Raw genomic sequence first — 23,218 nt, forward strand, 5'->3', positions numbered from 1 at the left:
TAAAGTTTTGGGACAGAGAGAGACAGAGCATGAACGGGGGAGGGGCAGAGAGAGAGGGAGACACAGAATCAGAAACAGGCTCCAGGCTCCGAGCCATCAGCCCAGAGCCCGACGCGGGGCTCGAACTCACGGACCGCGAGATCGCGACCTGGCTGAAGTCGGAGGCTTAACCGACTGCGCCACCCAGGCGCCCCAAGTCGCTACCTTTTCATTCGCTACATCGACCCGCCGAAAAACGACACTACCTGCTGCTCACAGTCCCTCAGAGCGCGAGAAGAGACAGGCTGTCCCGGGCCGGGGACCGGAAGGTTCTCCTTGAGCCCCCAGGCTCAAGGCGGAGGCTCACCGTGGTTCAGGAAGAACTGCGCGATGGGCAGCAGCGTCCGCACCCGCGCCGGGTCCCCGCAGAGGCGTGCGTGCAGGGCCTTCAGGCAGGACAGGGTGCGGTACAGGAAGGAGGGGTCCTGCCTGCAGAGCACGTCCAGCACCAGCACGGCCTCCACCAGGCACTGCAGGGACGCAGGGACACGGGGACACGGGGTGGGCTCGAGTGGAGCCGGGGAGGCCGGCGTGCCCTGCCCACCCCGCACTTACAGCTTTCTGCAGGTCTGAGTCCCCCTTCCTCAGGGCTCCTGCAGAAGGAAGACGATCCCCTGGTCTCTGTCAGCGTCACAACAGTGAACGAGGGGCGCACTGTTCTGGAAGCTCGAGGAGAGGGCGGGGAGCCATCCGGGAGCAGAGAGCGGCCCCCCGGGGTGGACGAGACATTGGGACAGATGCCCGGGAGGGCCGGGGACAGCTTCTGTCCATTGCCCGGCTCCCCGGGGTCTATGTCTGGAACACAAAGCCCCCCCGGGAAAGAGAGGCTGCCCCACGGGCCCCACGAGCAGCCTGGGACGCGGCCCCGGGACTCACGCCGGGTGCTCTGCTCCGCCAGGCGCTGGCAGTACTCGAAGGCTTTCTCCCGCAGCCGCTCCCGCGGGGGCAGCAGGCGGCCGGCGGTGGAGCCGGCCGACAGCACGGACAGCGTCGAGCCCTCCAGCTCCGACCTGTCGTCTGGAAAAGACAACGAGGCACTCGAAGGGCGCCCAGGCCAGCCTGTCCGGGGGCGTGAAAGTCACCGGGGCCGGTCTCACCCTCAGCACACGCCCCCGTGGAGCGGAGGTGTCCCCGCCCGCGAGTCCCGCCGGTCTACACCGCCGGTCAGACCGCAGAGGGGAAGGGGCTCGAGGGAGCTCTCCGGACACCCTGATGACGTCCGCCCTCCGAGATCACTCCGGATCCCGCCCCAGACCGGGCAGGGCCTCTCGGTGCCGCTGAGGCTCGGCCGGGGCTGCCGGCGTCGCCTGGAGCCTCCCCCCGGGGCCCCCTTCCCGTGGCTCCCCCACCACGTCCCACCTGTGTCCGGGGCGCTGGGGCCCTCGGGGTCGCTGTGCAGCAGCCAGGCCCGCAGCATGGAGAAGGCCTGCACGTTCAGCCACTGGTCCTCTGTGAAGTGCTGGCCCGTGGACAGCACCGTGAAGAAATCCGTGGCCACCGCCCCATCCACCTCGGTGACAGGGCCGGGCTGCGGGAGGCAAGGAAGGATGGGCAGCGCTGTGGGGACCCGGGCTGGGGAGGGCGGAGACCACGCGGGAGCGGGAGGGAGCCCCGCCTTCACACCGGGTGTGGCCGTCCACACTCAAGAAGCGGGGGCGGCCCCCGGGAGATGCATAAACGCTAGCGCCCGAGTGGACGCGGCCCCGGCAGGTAAGCGATGCTCGCCAGCGCGTTTGGCACACAACGTCCCGGGCTGGGGGGCCGTGACCCTGCGAGACCCAAAACTCCCTCACCCAAGTGGAGACACAGAGGGATCATTCTGGAACCAAGGCGGGTGGAAAGACGGGAGGAGCTGAAGGGACCCCGCGGGCAAGGCCGGCCAACGTGGCCCGGGGCCGCCCAGGGACAGGAAGGGTGGGAGTCCCCAGGCTCACCTGCCGGGCTCTGGGTGTGGAGAAGAAGCCTCCAGAAGTGTGCGCCACCCCTTGCTGGACGCTGGCGTAGCGGAGCCAGTCCACCAGCCGCTTGCTGAGCTGGTTGGTCTGGTCTATGGGTCGGGGGAGGGGGTGGGGAGCGGGGATAACAGGTGGGAAATACGTAAATCCACAGATGCGGGCTGCAAGGGCACTCGTAGGTCTTTCTAGAAAACAAGCAGCTGCTCCCGACAGGGTGCTGTGCCCCAGGCCGCCCCGGACCGCCTCCCTCTGTGCCACCCGTATGGGCCTCTCAGGGAGGACGAATACCTTCGTGGAGGGTGTGCGGGGCGAGGTGGGTGATCTTGGACACGACTGGAAGCAGGTGCCTGGGACTGGGCCCCTCGGGCTGCCGGCTCTCGAGGATCCTGAAGACACGCTGGCCCACGCTCCTGACCTCCCCCTTCGGGTCACCCTTCAAACAGAACACAGGTGGACCGGAAAGCAGTGACTTACGTCGGCGGCGTGAGAGCGACAAGTCATTTTGGTCTGACAACTTCTGGAAAAGGACCGTCCAGTTCTGAAGGCTGCTGCTCTGCTAGCATCGTTCTTTCAGTGAGGTCACCTTTTACCCGTGTCCAGGACTGGGGCCTGGATTGGCCTTCATAGAGCCCTGCTGCTTCCCCAGAGACGAGAGGAGACAGGAGGAGATGGGGGTAGATAGGAGTGGGGGCAGGGAGGCAAGAGAAGGCGGTAGGTGGGGGGGTGGGGAGGCAGCGGTGGGGGGAAGCAGGAGGTGGCGGGGGGGGGAAGCAGGAGGTGGCGGGGGGGTAGGCAGGAGGAGGCGGTAGGTGGGTGGGGAGGCAGGAGGAGTGGGGGGAGGTGGGGGGGTGGGGAGAGGTAGGTGTTTCTGTCGCTTCTACAAGCACACAGGTGTCGGAGGACTGGTACACGAGCGACAGCCGGAAACATGGCCGAATGGAGGGGGAGGCCAAGCCGACCCCGCCTGTGCCGCAGGTCGGTGCCCGCACAGGGGCCGTGCGCTGGCACCCCAGGGTGACCTAGGGCAGGGAGGCCCACTTGAGCAGGGACGGCCAAGTTACCTGGGCCAAGAGCACAGAGGCCACCAGACTCAGCTGCCGGGCACTCTGGACGTGGTCACAGGACAGGCTCAGGTCGTCGCGGGGCGACATCTCTCTCAGGATGGAAGCGCACAGGAGCTGGAGCTGCTCGGGGCACTTGGGCGAGCACAGGGTGGTCTGCAGCAGGTGCACGCAGGTGTCCTCCAGCCTGGGGGGGGGGGGGCAAGGCCGTGTGAGCAGGGGCCGTGTCCCAACAGGAGCCCCCCTGGGGCCACCGCCCCGGACCGTCCGGCAGGGAGAGAGAACGTTCTGGATCCAAGGGCCTTCAGCACTGGCTCGAGTGGACGTAAGACTCAAGCGCCAAGCGCGTATGTTTGCGCCAAGCTGCCCCGTGCTGACGGGTATCCGCCTGCGGCCTCTCGTGTTGGGTGCCTGGCCCGGGGCCCGCAGCACCCCAGAGACCATCACACTCACTTCCTCTTGTATTTTGTGGCTGACACGATGAGGAAGAGCCTCTGCAGGGCGTCCACGGCGTCGGGCCCCAGCTCATCCTTCTGCAGCAGGTTAACGACCCGGGAACAGAACTTCTTCAGCTCCTCGTCCCGGATGTCCCTGAGCAGAGAGCGAGGCCAGCCACCTGATGTGCTGCCCTGAGCCATGGACAGAGCAGCTCTCGCACGGGAGGAAATGCCCATCGAGCAGGGTAGGCCAGGTGTGGGCGAGAGAGCGATTCCACCATCCCGTGGCACCTCTGCCTCTCGTGGGGACCCACCTGATTACCCGGCCTGGTTCCTCCCTCCCTCCCTGGGGCCCAGCCATCACCGGGTCCCCTCCCCCCCTCCCCTGGCGGGCAGGGCCGTGGGGAGACCACCACTCCCGACAGCAAGCCCCGATAGAGACCACACGCATTCGGACTTGGTTGTCCCAGGAGCGGAAGAACTAAAACCGAGTGGTTTTAGGAGTCCTTATTAAGGGAGGTTGAGTTTGAAGTAAGTTGCTTTTCAAAAGATCCACTCAACGAGCCTTGAGCTTCTGGGACAAGAGCAGAATCTCATGTATTAAAGGACAAGTGTAGTGACATGTAAGGTATGCCTACCACATACAGCTTCTTATTCCAGTGTTTAATCTGCCTGGTTAAAAATAGTATCTGTTGAGCGTTGACAACTGGTAAGACATTGAACAAAGTCTCAAAATGGAATGCCGTTTTTAAGTTCTGTTTCAGTCCAGAAGCTAAGAGAAGATAACATGCCAAGGAGACGCGGTCCTAGGGATCTCCGGGGTGGCGGCGGGGGGGGGGGGGTGTCTCGGAGAAGGGCCCCCATCTTTCCCCGAGCCACGACTAAAGGCCACCGAATCCCCGCTGGACCCATGAGATGCTCGAACTCAGGAGAGTCTGGAAATCTGAACCACTACAGATGGGGCATCTCCAGACTCGGGCTGATGAGAAGGTTAAGCAGACATCGGGAGCTGGGGTCCTGGGGTAGCATCTCGTCTTTCCTGTTCTTACTTGGAGGCTGGCGGATAAATCTCAATGAATCTGCCACCACTTCAGGTCTCCCTCTCACCTCCCAGCCCATTTTCATTTTTGTTTCCTTTTGACGTAGCCAGAGTCGGATTCGGTGGCTTACCACGTAACCGGCGCTGTGGGGGGAGGACACAGAAAGACAAGAGGCCGGGCCAGGTCGTTTCTAACCGGGTTAATGGGACTGAAGCTACCAGACCGTCTCAAAATAATATGGGAGGCTCCTCCTCCCAAATGAATCCTTTCCAGCATGTTCCCCATGTTGCAGGATGCTTTCTAAAACCCAGTCTGCTCCAACCCCTCAGTGGCTCCCCAAGGCCATCAGAGCCAAGCTCCTACCGACCCTAACAATGAGTAGAGGGTCCCTGGCCTTCCTTAGTTGGTCTAAGAATCCCGCAGTTCTGTTCCCCTGCTCTTGCCCCCCCGCTTCCCCCCCCCCCCCCCCCCCCCCAGCATGGACCTTCTGCCTGAAATACCCCTGACTTTATCCCTTGCTGGTTATCTCCTCATGCAGAGCCTCCAGTTGGCTGCAGCTTCTGGAACTGCCCCCTGACTTGCTGCACTCTGCACACCCGTTCTCAGAGCCCCTGTCCTTCACTCAGTCTTCAGCTCACAAGCGATGCTCCTGGCCGCTTTTTCCACCCTTGCTTTCCAGCTCTGAAGAATTCAGAAACAAAAACTCACTGCAAATCCTAACTCCCGGACATCAGCAACTTATTTTAAAGTGCTCCCCCCAAATCACAGGCTTCATTAGAGCCAAACAGAGTGAAAACCAGTGACACCTGATAGGGACTAGCTTTCCTCAAACGCTGAGAGAGAGGAATTGCATCACACGTGTATTTCACTTTTGGATATCGAACCACATTCTACCTTCAAACCACCCACACTCACCCGTCCAAGTCAGCGCGAGAGAAATATTAAGATGGTGAGGGCTAGTCATCCTGCCTTTCATTCCACGAAATTTATGACCAGGAGCAGAGGGGAGTTGGGAGAAGTAAACCCACTGAAGTTCTGAGTGGGTGTCTGCTTTTAGTGTCATCTCGCAAGAACGTGGGCGTGACCATGTTGCATCTTGAGAGAGAGGCTGGTATTTAAAGATACCTATTTTCACTTCCTACAACCCCTAAATTCAAGTGAACAAGAACCCTAACATTGGAACTTGAATATTGGAATTATCTGCCCAACAGTGATGGAGACACAGACGGGGCCACAAACCGATGAGGCACTTTCCCAGCAGGGTCATTTTGGCCACATATTTTTGCCCCGTTCACAGCCTTTAGAACCTAATATACATTCAAGATCTCACTTTACTAAATTACAGCGGCTTCAGCGATCCTAATCCTTCCCACCAATCGGTCCAGCGCCAGATCGAGTTTGGGGGTTTTTAAAAAAAGTTGACCACGGGCATTTTTTTGGATACAAGTAGCTTCGAGTCTTACACCATCTGATGACGGTGGCGTTTTAGCCCTGGCCCCCTTTCTGCTTTGTCTCATGACTGGTTAGTTGATGGGCAAAGGGCTACCGATGAGTTAGTGGCGATCCAGGGCCAGCTGCGGGCCAGAAGCAGGTGGGTAATTTCTCCACTTATCTAACCCCTCCTCAGGAAGGCGTCTTTCTAAATCGCAAAATCCTCCCTTGGCTCCCCCACCCCTCGGATGGTATCAAACTCCTGAGCCTGGCGCTGTGCTCGCTGCTGTGGCTCAGTCCCACCAGGCTCTCCAGCCTCTGGATGGCTCTGTGCTCCTGACCCCAAAGCATGTGGGAGCTTCTGGCTGTCCCACTTCCTGCTGGGCGTGGGGCGGGGGTGGCTCTCACCCACAAGCCTTCGCCAGTCCGCGGGGCCCCATCCCGGGCCCCCAACCCCAGACTTGGACGGCGTGGCCTCCCCGTCCCCCTGGTCGCTAGAGCGGGTCCAGGAGGGCTGCTTGGAGTCGCCACGCACGGGTCGCCTGAGACAACCCCCCCCCCCCCCCCCCGCCAAGAGCCCCCAGGGAAAGGTCGGGGCACCTGGCCTGGTGGAGCAGACTCTCGGCCCCCGCCGTGAACATGTCGCCGCCGCCGCCAACACCGGCGACTCCGGGAGCCCCGCCCGCAGCCCGGCCCGCGGCCCGCCACTTCCGGGTCGCGTCACGGGTCGCGTCACGTGGGCGGGGCGGACAGGCCGCCGACCAATGGGCTTTGGTGGAGCAAGTCCGAGGGGGCGGGGCCGTCAGCGCTCGCGCCACGGGCCCAGGTGGGTTCCTGGTTGCCTTAGTGGGCTGCGGACCCCGGAACCTTGAGACCTGGGGCCCCGAGACCCCCGAACCTCGCCCCTTGCCCGCGACCCCGCAACCCCCAGCACCCCGTGATTTCAGCACCTCAAGGCCCCAGGTCCTCCCCGATGGATTCCGGGTGCCCGGTGCCGTTAGGAGGCGGCCTGCCTCCGGCCGCAGCGCCATTGTCCCACTTGTAGGTGGTTACCTGACCACAGACTACACCGGCTTGTGCGGGTCCGCTGCTCACTAGGACCCGAAACGTGAAACTGCGGCGTGTGGCAGTTTGCAGGGAACAGCCGAACGAACGCCTCAGCAGTGTTTTCTTCTGAGGCTCCCCTCCGTGTGGCACCGGTCTAGGCTCTCGTGGTGCTTTAGAAAGTCTTACTCGATGCCCACCACAACCCCGGGCTGCGGGCAGCAGGCCTAGAGAGGAGTAGTTCTGGGGGAGGTGTGGCCACAGTATTCCCATCTGCAGACTGGGTGGAGGCTCAGGGCGATGCCCCGGGCGGTGACCATGGTGGGTGGGGAATGCTGGGCTGGGCAGGCAGGGTGCTGGCGGAAAGGGTTTCCAGAGGGACTGGAGCCCAACGTGATCCCAGAGGCCCTCGGGCCTAGGGGTGGGGAGGGGCAGGCCTACCTCCTGGGGCTTGCTGCACCTGCGGGGGGACTGATGTCGGGCAGCAGGATAGAGAGTGGATGGGGTGGCCCAGGAGACAGGGAGGTCGCCCGAGTGTGGCAAAGGCCACCAGGATGGCAAGTAGGCAGTTTCAGCAACCGTTCACGGGGAGTATTTGTAGGACCTGGGGACGGATTTGGGGACAGGAGGGCGAACAGGGAAAAATCACGGCAACAGCAGGATTCTGGCTTTCCGGGAGGTGCCATTCCCTTGGGATTGGGGCAGAAGAGGAGGAGTTTGGGGAGTCATTCATTCAACGAGCGAGCAATGACCCTTCACTGTGCTAGTGTTTCAGGTTCTGGAGAACAAGGGAACGGGTGGGGGGGGGGCCCCCCCCGGGGAGCTTACGGTCAGCAGGTGGGCAATGATCGACTATGCAAATGCACAACTGCCTAGCAGTGGTAAGTGCTATGGAGGGAAGAAAAAGCTGAGTGAAAGCAGGGCGCTGTGGGAAGTCGGGTGTCTGGGCAGGGTGGTGGGACAGGGGGGGCCTCGGAGGGATGATCAGTAAGGACACACCTGATGCCGGAGAGAGGGCGGAGGGAGGACCAGCCAGGCACTCACCTGCCAGGATCCCGGACGTGGCGGTCTGAGATGCCGCGCCGGCACCCAGGAGGTGCTGAGGGCGGCTGGTGCCGGGGACCTGGAGACGGGGCCGCAGAGTGACGAGGAAGGGAGCTGGCGAAGGGAGTCTGTCCTGGGAGGTCTTTACGGGAGGCCTGCCACATGCCCAGCACCGCAGGTCAATGATCTCCTCGAACCGGGGGACAGCTCGAGCGGTTTTATTACCACCATTTGAAGCATGGGTGGACTGAAGCTGAAACTGGGGAAGGCGCCCAAGGTCACACACCTGTCAGCGGAGAGGCGCTCGGAACCAGCGGGGGATCCCCGGGGCAGCCACACTGTGCGCTGCCTGCAGAGGAAGGGCCAGAGAAGTAGCGTCTGGGAGAAGGCGGGGCCGTGGAGGTCAAGTCCTGAGAGCCGCTGAGCCTGCGCGCGGGGCAGGCACGGACTCGGCCCGGCTGGCACGGGTCGGGGCCAGTCAGGCGAGAAGCACCTGGCTGTTCTGTTCGATCCCGTAGGCACGGGGAGTCGCAGCTGCTGCCGGGAGTGGGGAATGGGCAGCAGGTGGGGTGGGGGTGGGGGTGGAGCCTGGAGGGGAGGAGGCACCTGCGGGCCGCTGGTCCGGGCCGGGCTGCAAAATCTAACTGCAATCCACTGCCCTGCCGTTGCTGGAGCGTTTGCTGCAGGAAGCGGCCAGGAGCAGGAAGCACCCTCCCGCCTTGCGGGAGCACCCGTGTTCCGTGTTGAAGGGAGAGGCTGGCGCCGCGGGGCCGGGTCTGCAGAGCCCCAGCCCTGGAATCACGAACGCACAGGAAGTTGGGTGTGAAAATACCAGCGGATAGCTCACTAATGACCCATGGTTTTGGTGCGAGTTTACTGGCTCATTGGGCCACGGCACAGACCTCAGGCCCAAAGGTTAATGGCATTGGGGAGCCTGGGCGGCTCGGGCAGTTAAATGTCTGACTTCGGCTGGGGTCATGATCTCGTGGTCCATGGTTCGAGTCCCCACGTCGGGCTCTGTGCTGACAGCTTGGAGCCTGGAGCCCGCTTCCGATTCTGTCTCCCTCTCTCTCTACCTCTCCCCTGCTTGCACTGTCTCTTGTCTCTCAAAACATGAATAAACGTGAAAAAAAATTTAAAATTCAAAGGTTAACGGCATTTAGACCTACAAAACTGGAGACCTATAAAGGAGTTCAAGTACAATTTCATAGCTTAAGAAAATGTTTATTGAGGTAAAACATATGAGGAACACCAATTCTGAGTGAACTCAACGAGCTCTCTCATTTCTATTATTCAGTGGTACGAAAGTAAACGTTCAGCTAGCTCGTTGAGGGGCACAGGGGCTGGCTCGTAGCGTTTGATAATTTCCGTGGTGTAAATACTCCCCAAACGGCAGAATTCCAAGCTGCCAACGCGACGTCACTGGGCAGCCCAGGGAGCCAGTTACGGACGCCATGGGTGGGGGTGGCCCAGGAACACAGGGACAGGGAGCAGCGAGTGATGAGTCGAGTACTCACTACCTTTGTTTCCAATGTAATTTAGAGAATTAAAATTTTTACTGATGGCTTTAGCAACTGGCTCACAAAATTCCCGGAGGTGTAGCAGGCGGCTCTCACGAGCGGACCCCGCACACCAATGTGAGGCCGCACGGCCACCGCCCCACTGGCTCGCGGTGCCTCGCTTTTGTCACTGTGCCTTAGTGCTGCCTGCTCACGCTTCCTACACGTGCCAGCCGACGGCGTTTAGCCTTCGCCGTGGCTCGGCCCGACGCCCCGAGAGGCGTCCGTGTGGCGGTCTCGAGCCGTGTTGTGTTCGGCGTGTGACTGCAGGGCGGGTCGCCGCTCGCCATTCTACTGTCGGCGAAGAATGACTCGGTTGGTTTCCGGATTCTGGCAGTTGTGCACGCAGCCGGGACGCAGTCTGTCGTTTGCGGGGGGTGCGCCCGCTGGCTTTGGCACGCACCCCGCTTCACGAAGCGGCTTCGCCTGCACCGAGAGCTTGGCTGTGTGCCGGGGCCATTCCCTCCCTCTCCGCGCACACACACCCCAAGCACCTTCCCAAGGGTGATATTTGACTGCTTCTTACAACAACGTTTCCATTTGTGTAAACTGGCATCTTAAGGTCTTACTAGTGAGAAATGGTCGTCTTGATCAAAACTGAAACTTGGGGCGCCTGGGTGGATCAGTCGGTTAAGCGTCCGACTGTTGATTTTGATTCAGGTCACGATCTCACGGTTTGGGAGTTCGAGCCCCACATGGGGCTCTGCACGGACCGTGCAGTGCCTGCTTAGGATTTTCTCTCTCTCCCCCTCTCCCCTTCTCTTTCTCCAAATAAATCACTTTTAAAAAACTTAAAGAGGGGCGCCTGGGTGGCTCAGTCGGTTAAGCGTCCGACTTCGGCTCAGGTCATGATCTCACGGTCCGTGAGTTCGAGCCCCGCGTCGCGCTCTGTGCTGACAGCTCAGAGCCTGGAGCCTATTTCCGATTCTGTGTCTCCCTCTCTCTCTGACCCTCCCCTGTTCATGCTCTGTCTCCCTCTGTCTCACAAATAAATAAACGTTAAAAAACAAAACAAAAAAAAAAAAAAAAAAACCAACTTAAAGAAAAACAAACCGAGGCTTAAAAAGCTACACGTTTCAGAAGGACGCTAACTAGCCAGCGCAGCTCACAGAGCTCATTCTCACTCTCGCTCGTTATTCGGCTAAAATCCTGAAATGTCCCGACTCTGTTAAGGTTGAGCTCAGGCTTACAGTTAGCATCTTGCGGTGGCGGTGGGGTGAGGTGAAGGAAAGCAGGGTTCAAGCTTCAGTTACAACCGCAGGCAACCACAAAACCCGAGAGAGGCCAGTTGTTTGGCTCGGCGAGGGGACGGGGTCACGTGCACAAATGCTGGAGAACCTTGACCAAAGATGCGTCTGTGACAAACGCACGTTTCTATGAAATCCCAAGTCAGGACTGGCACCCTTCTTACGACGGCTGAAATCGTAAACCCGGCCGGGCTCTGCAAAGGGGGGGGCTCTCACCGCAGCTGACGTGCACGATGGCCTTTAATGCACAGAACACTGTGAGGCAGGGGCCCCATTTTGCAGGTGAAGAAACAGGGCTTCTTGGAGGCGGAAGCCCCCCCACCCCGCTGAACTGTGAACCCAAGTCTGTCCAGGCTCCGCCCCTGGTGGGTGCGAGGGCCCACCCGCGAGGCGGCTACGGGCGTCGGTGGGCTTCCCCAGCTTCGCCGCCGGTGCCTGGGAGCCGGTAGAGGCTCCGCCGGCCCCTCTCCGTCCAGGGGCAGATGTGACTTGTCTTCCCCTCCCTGGAGCTGCAAACACGCACGCTCAGGGAACTCCCCGGGGCCCAGGCCAGGCCAGGAAATCACAGGCACCTGTCCGTTGGCTTCTTCCCGGGAAAGGGCTACCGGGCACAGTGGGAGAAAACACACCTGCCCCAGGAACGGCCCCCTGGGGTCAGGCGCCCCCCCCCCCCCCCCCCCCCGCCCCGCGCCAGGGAGCAGACAGTGGCTGGGTGTCCACACGTCTGTCCCTCAGCAGTCACTCACAAGGACCACACAGAGCCCCGGGTCACTTCTGTAATATATAATTTTATTTCTGGTTATAGAAACAAATGCTAAGAGGAGAAACAGAACTTCCCCATCCACATACAACCATTTAATAGATAAAAGGAGTTAAAATAAATGGAAAACAAAAAGTAGAAATTTGCAACTTTGTTATAGCTTTAAAACATTAACGTCTGATACAATTAGAAATCACATTCAGATCTCAAACTTTTAAAAAAAAAAGTATGGCTCCTTATTAAAAAAATACTGTATCCCATTTGAAACGAAAACGCAGGCAGGCCCAGCGAGGTGGGCCTCTCGTCTTTCCGAGGACGGGAGCGGACGGGACCGCGGGCCGTCTGCCACCTGCCACCTGCCGGGGCATCTGGGTCCCTCCCGGGAGGGCTTCCCGCAGGCGGACGCCCGCCGCGGGCCCAGGGAGCCGAGTCTCCACTGTGTGGGCAACCACCGCTTTTCAAGCACTGATGATGAAACATACGGTGAAAAGATACTTCAGACAGCCACTGTACAAACACGCTCACGCGTGCACACACCCCCAACACCCGCCCCCCCCCCCAAGTCACTTTACAGGGAAGGTAACAAGCCTCTGTACTGGTTTAATCCCTCATCATGCGGGCCGTGCTGCGGGCACGGGGTTTGCGGGGCTGATCCGGGCGAGAGTCTGGGTCCCACCTTTGTCTCATTCCTCCTTCACCCCATCCTGAAATACAGACTGAGCCGCGTAAATTAAGTATCCGGGTATCCAGAAAGCCTTCCGGGCAGGGAGCTGGGAGGGAAGCAGGGAAGGGCCAAATTTAAAATGCTTGATTTTAAATCCCATATTTGTGGATTAAAAAAGGAGAGGAGGAGGAATCTGGGTCAGTTAACACGGAAAGTTAGACGTGATGAGCTTAAGAGGCAGCAGGCACAGGTTGACGTCCTTCACGCCGGTTAACTTTGTGCGGGGAAAACCCACCCGAGTCAAGGCCCTCTTGCAGTGCGCGGCCAGCTGGCTCAGCACTCGGGGCGACAGGTCACTGGGCGCCTCGGGACTCTGGGAGACAGCTCAGAGGAACAGCCCTGCCAGTGCAGCTAAGGGAAACATTGTGCAACGTGCCAGACGATGTAACAGCAACCCAGGGCACGTGGCCTGTCTACACACGGCCACGTCCCTCCCGGGCCTGGCCTCCCCAGCACTTTCTACTGTTTCCGACGCGGAGTAAACCACCAATAAATATTTAGATGGATCAAATGAGCAAACTATTCCAGAAGAGATTCCCAAGGAGAATAAGCCAGAATTCTTCCAATTATCATGAGTCCTAAAATGTCTGGGTCGGAGCAAAGAGGAGAGAGCCACCTGGAGACTCGCCGGCCCGCCTGGGATGAGGCCAGAACCTGTGGAGGGAGCGGTGGATGCAGCTCTGCCTCCCGCCGGCCCCCGGGGCCCAGATGCCAGCAGGTGCCAGCAGGTGCCAGGAACGGGGACAGACAGACATGCCCAGAAATGAAGTCGCTGCTCCGTTCACTCTTGGCTGAATCCTCACGGCCAAAACCAGCGGCTAGGAGAACGGAAAGAGACGGGGTCCCCAAGCCTCACTAACGCAAAGAATTTCCTCCCAATCCTGTGTAGCAATGCAGTGCAGCCTCAGCCCCGGGCCGCGGGCAAAGATTCAGAGGAAGCCCCGACTGGGAGCGACCGGCAGGAGGGCCTCCGACCAGTAGTTGGCTGAGCTCCAGCGTCCCGGGGACCAGGCGTGTGTCTGGGGGTGGAGGCAGGGGTTGTTTTCTAGATGGGAACCGGGCCTCCCGCAAGCAGCCGGCACGGACACTCGCTCTTATGTGGCGGAGGCACCGTGGGGTCCGTCAGGCTCGCAGAAGTGATCCTGCGGACGTCCGACCTCCGCTTAGCTGTCCTGTGTCCCCCCTCCTGGGGGGAGCGGGTGCAGGCAGCACCCCTGTTTTCTTCCTGGGGCCCTGGTGCCTCTGCGCGGACCTCCTAGGACACGGGGGAGAGGCAGGTCGTGGAGCGTCCCTCCAAGTGGCCGCAGGGCCGAGCCGGGGTTGCCGAGCGCCTTGGCAGAGACGGCCCCACACGGCCTGGGGCCCCTGAGGACTCTGCGGGACAGGCGGTGGCCTCGCTCAACGCGGGAGGAAAACGATTCTCCTTAAACGCAGCCGGGCAAGCGGGCCTGTGTTATTTCAGTTTGGAGAACGCGCCTGTGGCTGCGTCACAAAGTCCCGTCCTGGAGCCGGCACCAGGGACAACAGTGGAGACCTCGGCCAGCTCCTGGGGCTGCCGAGGACCCACCCGGCCAGGTCCTGAGCATTTAAAACCTAACGCGGGAGGCGAGGCCTCGGGACAGAATGCGTAAAAGGAAAGGACCGTATAAAACTGGAAAACAAGCTGAAAACGAGGGACAGACACCCTGCAAGAGACTGCGGGCGCGGCCACCCCTGTGGAGGCCCGTCTGGAGGGCGGCCCCACACGGGCACGCGGACAAACTTACATTCTTCTCAGAAAATATTGCTTCGAGGCTGAGGTATCACAAAGGCGGCTTGCGGGGGGGCTGGGAGGAGACGTTCTTTGCTTTAAGCCAAGCTAGCAGTGGGGCTGTGGGTCGGGGGGCCTGGTGGGGACCGTGGGTCGGGGGGCCTAGTGGGGACTGGCGGCCACGTGGCCGGGCTTCCTCTTAGCAGCTCTGCCACTTGGGACCCGCAGAGAGTCGCGGTGCCTAAAATAAGCAGCACACGATCCCCTCAGCATCTGTGAGCACAGCTGCCCTGATCCCTTTTCTGGGGGAGCTACCGCCTCTCAGGGGCGCGGGGGGCGGCGCTGTGTGACCCCGAGATGGCCCTGCGTCCCGCACGCAGTCGCTCGAGGGCAAAGCGGAATGTGAGGTGTTTGGAGAAACACACACCCACGGGACTCACTTCTGGGCTCTAAGAGCTCGGGGAACATTGTTTCTTCCCTGACGCTTTCTCACGTTCAACTACACGTTCAACTAAGCATCTTTTTTCAAATGAGGCCTGTTTTTGTCTCTATAAAGAAACTGACCCCAAGGCCAAAGGCACGCCTTCTCCTTCTGAACTCTGAATGGAGCGACCTTGTGCGCTCCCTCTGGATGCTCCACGGAGACCCAGTCTCAGAGGAAAGGAGAGCCCTGATCGAATCATGCCCACGGCCCCAAACTGGTCTTCCGCCAGCCCCGGTGAGGAGCAGGAAAGGGACCAGCAGGTCCCCGCTGAACCCATCGGGGCGCAGCAGGGCCCCCGCCCCCTGGCCGTGGCGGCACCCCCACCCCGCCAGCTCGAGAATCACAGAATAGTCATTTTAGTGACTCAGAAATCCCTCGCCACCTTCGCAATTTGGCCTGGCTGTTAAACAGAGAACAAAGGGAAGACCGCAAACCTTGAACATGAACCCACCAGACCGAGAGTGGGGAGTTGACGGGAGCGGCTGTAAGCACGCGGACCCGTTCCCCCCCAGCGCGGGGCTCAGTGCACCCGGCCATCGGTCCTGCGGTCCCCAGGGCATGGGCCGAGGCCCAGAGGGCTGTGTCCCAGGACGGGGGTGGGGGCGGTTCTGGCAGGTGTCTAACCTCACCGGGGGATGTGAGCCCTGTTACCTTTACGACTTTACAGAGAAGGTGGAAAAGGACATCTGCCGGAGCCCCTGACGCTCTGCCTCAGCCTGTCTTTGCACCACTCAGGACAGCGTCCGCGGCAAGAAAGACGCGGACCGCTCGTGAGGTCCACCCTACGGTCGCAGGGGCCGTGCCTCTGTGGCCTTCTGTGCCCCGCACCGTGGCACTCACTGGGCCCTGTGACATGCCCCGTGAGCTCTGGGTACAGGCCTTTTCCTTCCATTGCCCACCAGACCGTCCAGGTGGGAAACGCTCAGCTACTGAGTAGTTACTTCTGTGACTTCTTTCCTGTGCAGAGAGGGTGTTTTCCTGCATCTGGTGCCGGTCGACGGGGCGACAGGTCAAGCAGCAGACAGAAGGGAAGCCGGGTACCAGGGGGAGAGGGCCCAAGTGCCCTGTGTCACGACGCAGGGGAGACGGGACCTTCCCAAAGCCCGCACAACTGCCTGGCCGCCCCCTTCACACGCACCCGGGCCCCCGGGTGACCAAAGAGAAGGTTCTGAGACCCCTGAGACCACACCGACACCAGGATGGTGCCGGGATCAAGCTGTTTCCGCTTCTCCCCCACTGGTGGGGGCGGGCCCCCCCCTCTGCAACCCACACCTGTGGCGGGTCACACGTGGCCAAGATTCTGAGGGCCGCGGTTCCTTGGTCATTTATAGCCTGGCACTCTTGCTTCCAGTGTGGGGGGAGACCATCACTCGGTTGGCTCCAGGGGCACGGAACGACCTTTTCGCTCTAAGGTGCATCTGGTCCCCAGGTGCAGGCTGCCCTCAGCCTTCCGGCCACCAGTCTCAGGCCAAGGGTGGGCAGGAGCAGGCCCGCCCTTGGGTCAGAGGACCGTGAACCCACCCACACGCCCACTGTCTGTGAGCCCGGACGGGCAGCTCCCCCAAGGCCTAGCCCTGCCCCTCTGCCCTGCGCCCGTCCGAGCTGACCCCACAGGGTCCCCTTCTCAGTCCCGTGAGCTCCCCACGTGGCAGAACCCACCGATGGACACCCTGCCCTCTCTCATCTTCCCTCTCCTGGAACCACTGCCCGAACATGGGGTGGGTCATCACCAAAAATGAACGGAAACCAAAGCGTCTCCAAAGCCGGGCAAGCAAAGGGTCGGTGCCAGACTCACCAGACCTGGCGAAGGCCCGAGGCTCTTCCGCGCCCACGCTGTCCTGCGTGTCCCGTGCAGACTGCCGGCCCAGCGTTCCCACGGGGGCAAACCTGGGGCCGTCCTGCCGGCCGGTGAGCAGATACAGTCCCCTCGGCAGGACCTCCTGACAGCCGACCTGAAGGCAGGCCCTGGGTTCGGATCCTCCCAGGTGAGGCCCTCGCAAGGGGCAGACTGCCTGTGCAACGCCCACCACCCCACCTGCCCTCTCACGCACACACCAGACGCTGAGGCAAAGGACAGAGTTTATGAAGCAGAAATCGCCAACGCGGAACAGAGTGAGGTTTCCCATCACCGAGGACGGCACGCCTGGCCACTTGCACCCCAGTGTCACCGGAGGCAGTGGGTGGGGACTTCACAGAAGAGCTTCTCTCCCAGTTGAAGTTGGTGCCATAGACACGAGCGGTTTGAGGCTTGAAGAATGTCAGACGAGGTGTCACAGGCCGGACGGGAGGACACTCTGGATTTGTCCTCGGCGACTGACGACCACGGCCCACCACCAGGCCCGCTCCTTCTCTTGGGGGCTTTAGGGGCCGAGCTCGCTCCCTGTCGCTGCCGCTGGGGCGGGGGCCTGGGGAGGCAGCTTTGCTGGTTGGAGACCGATGCTGAGGACAGGCGACTTCCAGGAAGAAAAACTGTTCCTGCTGGACTTCTGTGCAGGGCCCAGTGTCCACCGTCAGAAAAACCAGTGCTGGGGCGGCCGGCCAAGTTTAGAGTCACTTTTCACAGACCGCTTGACGTTTCCTGAGAATGTTCTCCGAGAGGAGCTGGAGAGCTAGAACGTGGACCCCAAACTGGGCTATAAACCAGGAGTGCGGCGGCCTCACCTCCGGCTGTGGGGACGGCTCCAGGAGGCACGGGGCGTCTGTGAGCGCGGGGCCTCGGCCCCGGGGAGCCTGGCGTCACTCGCTGGTCATGCGGCCAGGTCGCAGGCAAGACCGATGGAGGCAGCAAGAGCCAAGCACAGGGGCGGTGTGGCCCCGGCGCTGCGGGCACAGGACACGGCCTGACTTACAGCAGGAGGTACGTGTCGGGTGGTAAAGCGACCGCCACTTGCTGATGGTATCCGAGAGGCGCCCGCCAGCGCTGTGCGTCCCACGGCATCCAGGCACCGGGGCCTCAGGCCCGCTGAAGACACAGGGCTCGCCGATTCCCGGTTTCGGGGCCTCTGGACGAGGACCCTCGGCCGCTCCCGCCCACACAGCTTTCCGCCCCGAACGCCAGTCTGGGAGGCCGTCGATCTTTCTTGAAGTTAGCAGACGGAGCGGCAGGACTGACTCGTCACAGGATTAATGCCAGTAAGAAGCCCAGGCCTACGGCCGTCACGCTGTCCACAGATGCAGACCTCACAGACACCTGCTTCCTTTCGTGTTTATCTCAGATTTGAGATGAAGCCTGAATCCCACCGTTCCAACAAAATAAGAAAGCCAAGCCTGAGCCCCGCACCCCAGATTAATGCCAGTGCTTTCTGTGTCGCTACTTTAGGGAGAAAACCCCACGGGACGCTCCGGGCTCTGGCAGCGCCTGCCTTTCTCCTGCGCACTCCCAATCCGCCGCAGAGGACCCGTGCCGCTGCCGTCCCCTCCCTCGCACGACGGCCTCCGTCTGGGCCTCCGGGGGCTCGCACCACTCCGAGGTGCTCCGGCAGCCTCGCCTCTGCTCGCGGCTAAGTCTGCCCGTGATCCGTTCCTCCAGGCGCCGGGCCGCGGCCTCGTCCCCCACGCCCTCGGCCACGGGCCCAGGAGAGAAGACGGTGCAGGAGAGAAGGAAATAAAAACAAACAATTCCCGAATCATACAATCAGCGGTCTGAACTTGTTTATGTGTTTTGTTTTAAACCACAGCAGGGGCAGGAGACAGAACAGGGAGGACGAGTGCGTCCAGGTGCGGGTGGAGGCCGAGACCGTCCTGTCCGTTTGGCACGTGCGCAGGTCACCATGGAGCCTTCTTGTCGCGGTCCGCAAGCGGCAGGGGGTCGGCGGTCAGGGCCTGGCTCCAGAATCCCTTATGGCGAGCGTCCCACTCGGCCCGTAGGCAGGCGTCTTCACTCCCCGGTTCCGGGTCCCTGCGGGCCGGCGGCCGTGATCACCCCGGCCTGCGCGGTCACAGTCCCACTGGGCTCCTCTACGCGCGACCTTTTGACCTCGGGCTCCCCGGTGGAAGAGGCGGCGGAAGCAGCGGTGGCCGGGGCGGTGGCGGTGGTGGCCGCGGCCGCCGCCGGCTCCTCGGGCCCCACCTCGCACACCCGCGTGACCACCACCGGTGTGGATGAGCTCGCCTGGGCCGCCAGGAGTTGTAGGGGGCTGGTGAGGGCTGGGAGCGGAGGAAAGAGAGGTGCGCGTTGGCGAACGGCTGAGGGCGGCACACGGGGAGCCGCTGCGAGAGGGCCAGGCCGACCATGCGGGCACCCGGGTCCCAGCCCCTCGCCGGTTGGGCCTCGAGGGCCGCGCCCTCCCCGACCCGACCCTGCTCTCGCCTGGGGGCCCTCCTCTTGCTGATCTCTGCGGACGCCCCGGGGCCCCGCCCCCTCCCTGCAGCTGCACCCGCTTCAGTTCCCGCCGGGACTCGCCGCCCACCTCCGGCTTTTTCCGACCCCACGGGTGTGAGCGCTGGGCCGTGAGGACTCGGCCTTCGGCAGGGCGCCGGCCCCGGCCTGACCGGCAAGCCCCCCGCGCCGAGGGCACAGAGGGATCGACCGGACGTTTTCGCACGGCAGGCGCTCCGCGCAGAGCGACCGGGCGCAGAGGGGCAGGGGCCGGGCAGGGCCTCACCGTAAGTGCTGCCGGCTAAACTGTTGGTGGGGACCGCGTGCTTCCCGTTCTGAGTGACGGCCCGGACCGGTAGGTGGTGCTGCCCGATGGTCACCGGAGTGGCTGGCTGCAGGATGGTGACCGTGTGGCCGGGGACCCCCGGGGCCATCTGACTGGCTACCGTCTGGATGACGCGGCTAGCGGCGGGGATGGTGGCGAAGGCGATGGCGGGCTTCTCCTCCAGGCCTGCGGGAATACAGTGTGTGCGAACCCCGCGGGCCCGCCACGGCGGCCCGCGCCCATGCCCACGCGAGCCGCGGCAGGAAGTCTGTTTACGGGGGGGGATTGGACTGCGGCTTTAAGGCATCGGCGCTGGGGAAAACACTTTTCTCAAAAGAAAAATCCTACCGACGAAATACATTTGAAACGAGAAAAACGATGAATAGGGTTTTAGGAAAACACTCCCGGAGCCTGAACTTTAACCAACCCGAAACATAAAAACAGACGAAGGGACGGTATCATCTGGAACGAAAAGGTTTGCATCTGGAGTCACAGACTTCCTTCCCCAAAACGCCTTTGTCATTATGACGCGATCGACAGGCGTGGGGGCCGCGAGAAGGAGGCCCCGGAGTCAGGCTCCCGCCAGCATCTTCCGTGCCACGGGCTGCATTCGCGAGCACCCGTTATTCCTTGGGCCCGACGTGCCTCCCGTAGGAACCTGTAGCGGTTTTTAAGCGACTTCCAAGGACTCCCCACCGGGGGCCCCTGAGCAATGCTCCCCCCACCCCGGCCACGGCCTCAAGCCCCACAGCCCCGCACCGTTTCCTCGGGGTCGTGTACACCCAAAGGCACGACCGCCGAGGAGGGTAAACAGCACGGATTTACAAGGACGCGCTCCCCAAGAAACCCGCAGCAGGGAGACAAGGAGGAGCAGCCTGAGAACCCTCGGCCCCCGGAGGGAGCGCGTGTCCCCAGCACGTGGGCCTTCAGCCTCGTAGCCCAGGCTGACGGGCGACCTTCCGGGCACCAGCCCGGCCCGGGGACCACACGACTGCCTCACCTCTTGTCTCGCTTCCCAGGTCCAGCACGGCTGTGCCCGCCGCTTCGTGGGCGGCTCCTGCCGAGGCCTGGCCGGCGAGGATGTACCCGTTGGCGGAGCCGGCGGACGTGGTGACCACCCTGAGCATGGTGACAGGGGGAGCCTGCTGCACGACGTGGATGGCGTGGCCGGAGGGCTGCTGCGCCGTCACTATGGACGCGGGCATGTAGGCGACGGGCTTGGCCACCAGGCTGGGCGGTCGGGGAGGCACGGTCATGATCACCGGCTGGGCGCTGACGGGAGAACCTGCACGGAGCAGGAGCACGGCCGCTGAGCCTGCGCACGCGAGGCCCGCTTCCGCCACGTCGCGTAAAGGCCCCAAACCGCTCTTACCGGGTGCGCTTTGGGAATACCGATACTCTGGAACGGAAGCTAATTTTGACCCGAAGTCAGGGTCGTGCGGCACGGGCGAGCCCTCTCGAGACAGGCACTCTGGGGTCTGCAGGCCGCTGGAGCGAGGGGACATCAGCCCAGGGTGGGTGGGCGAGGCTGGAGCACTCCTAGGGAAGCAACGAGAGAACGGAGCGCGGCGGTAAGCACGCGGGCGAGGAACCAAGACGGCACCTGAACGTGAACGCCGGCGCATCCGCGTCTCACACGTCACCTGCGCCAGCTTTTCCTGACGCTCTTCTGCTCTTGCGGAGAGTTTCCAACACCAGCAACGATGCTGTCCGATACACGGAAAGGCAACCGGGCCCTGAACCCAGCGAACGGGAGGACGCCGCGTTATTCGTGGCTTCCCAGCAAAAGCCACGCTCCAGAGCATTTACTTCCTGAAAGGGACCCGCCAGGCTTCCGCAAAAGTGACTCGGTGTTCCGTGTGAAAATCACGAGCTCTGCTGGGATGGGCACAAAGCCCCCACCAGGACAGAGGACACACCTACAGGCTATTCATCTCGCGGGAAAGGCCGCTCCCTCCGCCACCGTTCTCTTGGTTCGAAAACGGAGATCCCGTCCGGCTCCTGCCAGTGAGGCTGGCCCAGGACCGGCTACGCAGCACGGGGACTCACGTCCCGCGAGCTGAGTCACAGGGTCAACACAAACCCTCAGAGGCAGGACGATGGGACTGCCTGGGTGCAGCTGGGGGACACGGCGGCCTTCACTCTGCATTCATTTATCACCATAAACTCCCTCGTGAACGGCACCCTGGTCTCCCCGGGCACAGACCTGGCACCCTGTCCGCCCCCCTGGGCCCCCAGTCTTCCTTGCTTCTCCCACCTGCCAGCTGGCTCGTCTGACTCCAACCCAGGCCTGGACCCCGTCTGCTCATTCCCATGCTCCAACTGGTGGTCGGCCTGGGTCCCTCCCAGTCCCCGAGGCTGCGACGGTCGTCAGCCCTCACTAGCAGGACCTTACCCTGCACCAAGCGCACCCTGCTTCCTGCCCGCCTCCCACCCAGCACAAACACACCCACTGCCTCCCCCCTCGGCCACCCGGGCTCTGCAGCCACGAGAGGCCCCCCTCTCCGTAACACACAGCTCACGCGGAGGCCGTGCTGGGCTGCCCTCCCGGCCTGAGGGTTTCCCGCCTGCCACTACCCTGTGCCGCGTCACGAGATGGCGTCCCCAACTCCCAGGGTGACCCTGGGGCAGGCCCGCCCCACGCCCTCCCACAGACACTCCTTATCGGGGTTTCCGGGCAGTGCTGGGCGCAAAAGGCCAGCCCCGTAACCACTGCCCCAGCTGGCGGACAGGCTCATCTACAAGTGAAACGTAGTGCTGGTCACCGCTAGGGTTTGAACTGTGTCCCCAGAAGCCACCAGTGCCTCAGAAGGGGGCCTTGCTTGGAGTCAACTCTTTACAAAAGTGACGGAGTTGGATGAAGTCACTACGATGGTCCCCAGCTCAGTGACCGGAGCCCTCAAAGGGGCACTCTAGACGCACGCGCCCGGGGAGAACAGGGCGGGATGATGCAGGAGGAGGTCGGGGTGATGCTCCCACAAGCCTGGGGGGCACCGGTCGTGGCCAGCAAGCCCCGGAAGCCGGGACAGGCCTGGAGGAGAGGACGCGACCGGCCGCCCCCGTGGCCTCTGGCCGCGGAAGCGTGGGACAAGGGCGGCTGACGTTTCCGTGGCCGGGCCTGTGGTACTCTCCCCACAAACTAACCCTTGTCACTCTCACAGAATTTCTCTCCACGTTCCCACCAAGCAACGTGGGATCCGGAAAATCTGAGCTCCGTTCAAACGTCCCGAATTCCGACCTCACCAACGTGACCATCGCCTTTGTTCCAATTTCTACTTCGGTCACAGCGTTGGCTGCTGAGAGCTGACAGGTCAGAGGGGCAGCGAGCTGTCCACTTACTCTGCTGTTACAGACCTCACTGGTCCTCAGACAGTCTCGCTCGAGAAATACAGGTGACAGGTTTAAAGTACCCAAGACGCTACTGTGACGAGCCGTCTGTGGAAGCCGGCCCCTGACCGAGGGGCGGCCCGGAGGCTTACCTGGATGACAGCGGCCCGAAGGGCGTGCGGAAGCAGGAGACGCCCCTCTGCCTCCGTTTCCGGAATGCCTGTTCCACGAGCTTCGCTTCTGAGGCGGGGTCTATTCGCCAAAAAGACCCCTTCCCGGGCTCCTCCTGGGAACGAGGGACTTTAATAAAGTAGCGGTTCAAAGAGAGGTTGTGTCGGATTGAATTCTGTGGACAAGCAGAGACATTCGCCAGTTAGCACGCGGCAAAACAAACTCCGTATCTGAACGCGACAGACACGAGACCAAAGATGATGGGACGGCCCGGAGGTGATGCCAGCGAGGGCGCTCCACAGGCCAGCAAGGTAAGTGTGTTTTACTGGCAAGTGCAAAGGCACGGTGGTAGTTTTTTTTCTATCAAAATCGAGCACAGCATTCTTTCCAGAAAAAGTGAAACAGACAAGCCATAGGCCAGGAGTATGTCAAGTTTGAAACCTGTACTAAACCAAGTAGCCAGCGGGAAACAGCGACCGTGGGCAAAACAAGTGAGAGACAC

The 23,218-nt window shown here is 61.8% G+C and overlaps 2 protein-coding genes across 4 annotated transcripts in view; both read right to left on the reverse strand.

Annotated features, from left to right (window-relative positions):
• Positions 1-8,215, reverse strand: part of AP5Z1 (adaptor related protein complex 5 subunit zeta 1) — a 12,751-nt gene extending 4,536 nt beyond the window's left edge. Inside the window, exons 1-9 of one of the 3 annotated variants that reach the window (XM_049638980.1) lie at positions 8,052-8,215; positions 3,509-3,646; positions 3,056-3,242; positions 2,283-2,427; positions 1,974-2,086; positions 1,399-1,567; positions 916-1,056; positions 595-632; positions 347-509 (exon numbers count right to left, since the gene is read on the reverse strand). In XM_049638980.1, coding sequence (XP_049494937.1) covers positions 347-509; positions 595-632; positions 916-1,056; positions 1,399-1,567; positions 1,974-2,086; positions 2,283-2,427; positions 3,056-3,242; positions 3,509-3,646; positions 8,052-8,215 — 1,258 coding nt within the window. Of the gene's footprint in view, positions 1-346; positions 510-594; positions 633-915; positions 1,057-1,398; positions 1,568-1,973; positions 2,087-2,282; positions 2,428-3,055; positions 3,243-3,508; positions 5,001-6,563; positions 6,714-8,051 lie in introns of those variants that run through there. The other 2 variants (XM_049638979.1, XM_049638978.1) reach the window with 2 other exon arrangements.
• Positions 8,216-18,193: 9,978 nt separating this feature from the next.
• FOXK1 (forkhead box K1) overlaps positions 18,194-23,218 on the reverse strand; it is a 62,772-nt gene continuing 57,747 nt past the window's right edge. Inside the window, exons 5-9 of the mRNA XM_049638982.1 lie at positions 22,698-22,891; positions 20,591-20,757; positions 20,219-20,503; positions 19,180-19,404; positions 18,194-18,721 (exon numbers count right to left, since the gene is read on the reverse strand). Coding sequence (XP_049494939.1) covers positions 18,453-18,721; positions 19,180-19,404; positions 20,219-20,503; positions 20,591-20,757; positions 22,698-22,891 — 1,140 coding nt within the window. The 3' untranslated portion in view covers positions 18,194-18,452. The remainder of the gene's footprint in view (positions 18,722-19,179; positions 19,405-20,218; positions 20,504-20,590; positions 20,758-22,697; positions 22,892-23,218) is intronic.

This window comes from Panthera uncia, chromosome E3, assembly GCF_023721935.1.
Source record: "Panthera uncia isolate 11264 chromosome E3, Puncia_PCG_1.0, whole genome shotgun sequence".
NCBI classification, from domain to species: Eukaryota; Metazoa; Chordata; class Mammalia; order Carnivora; family Felidae; genus Panthera; species Panthera uncia.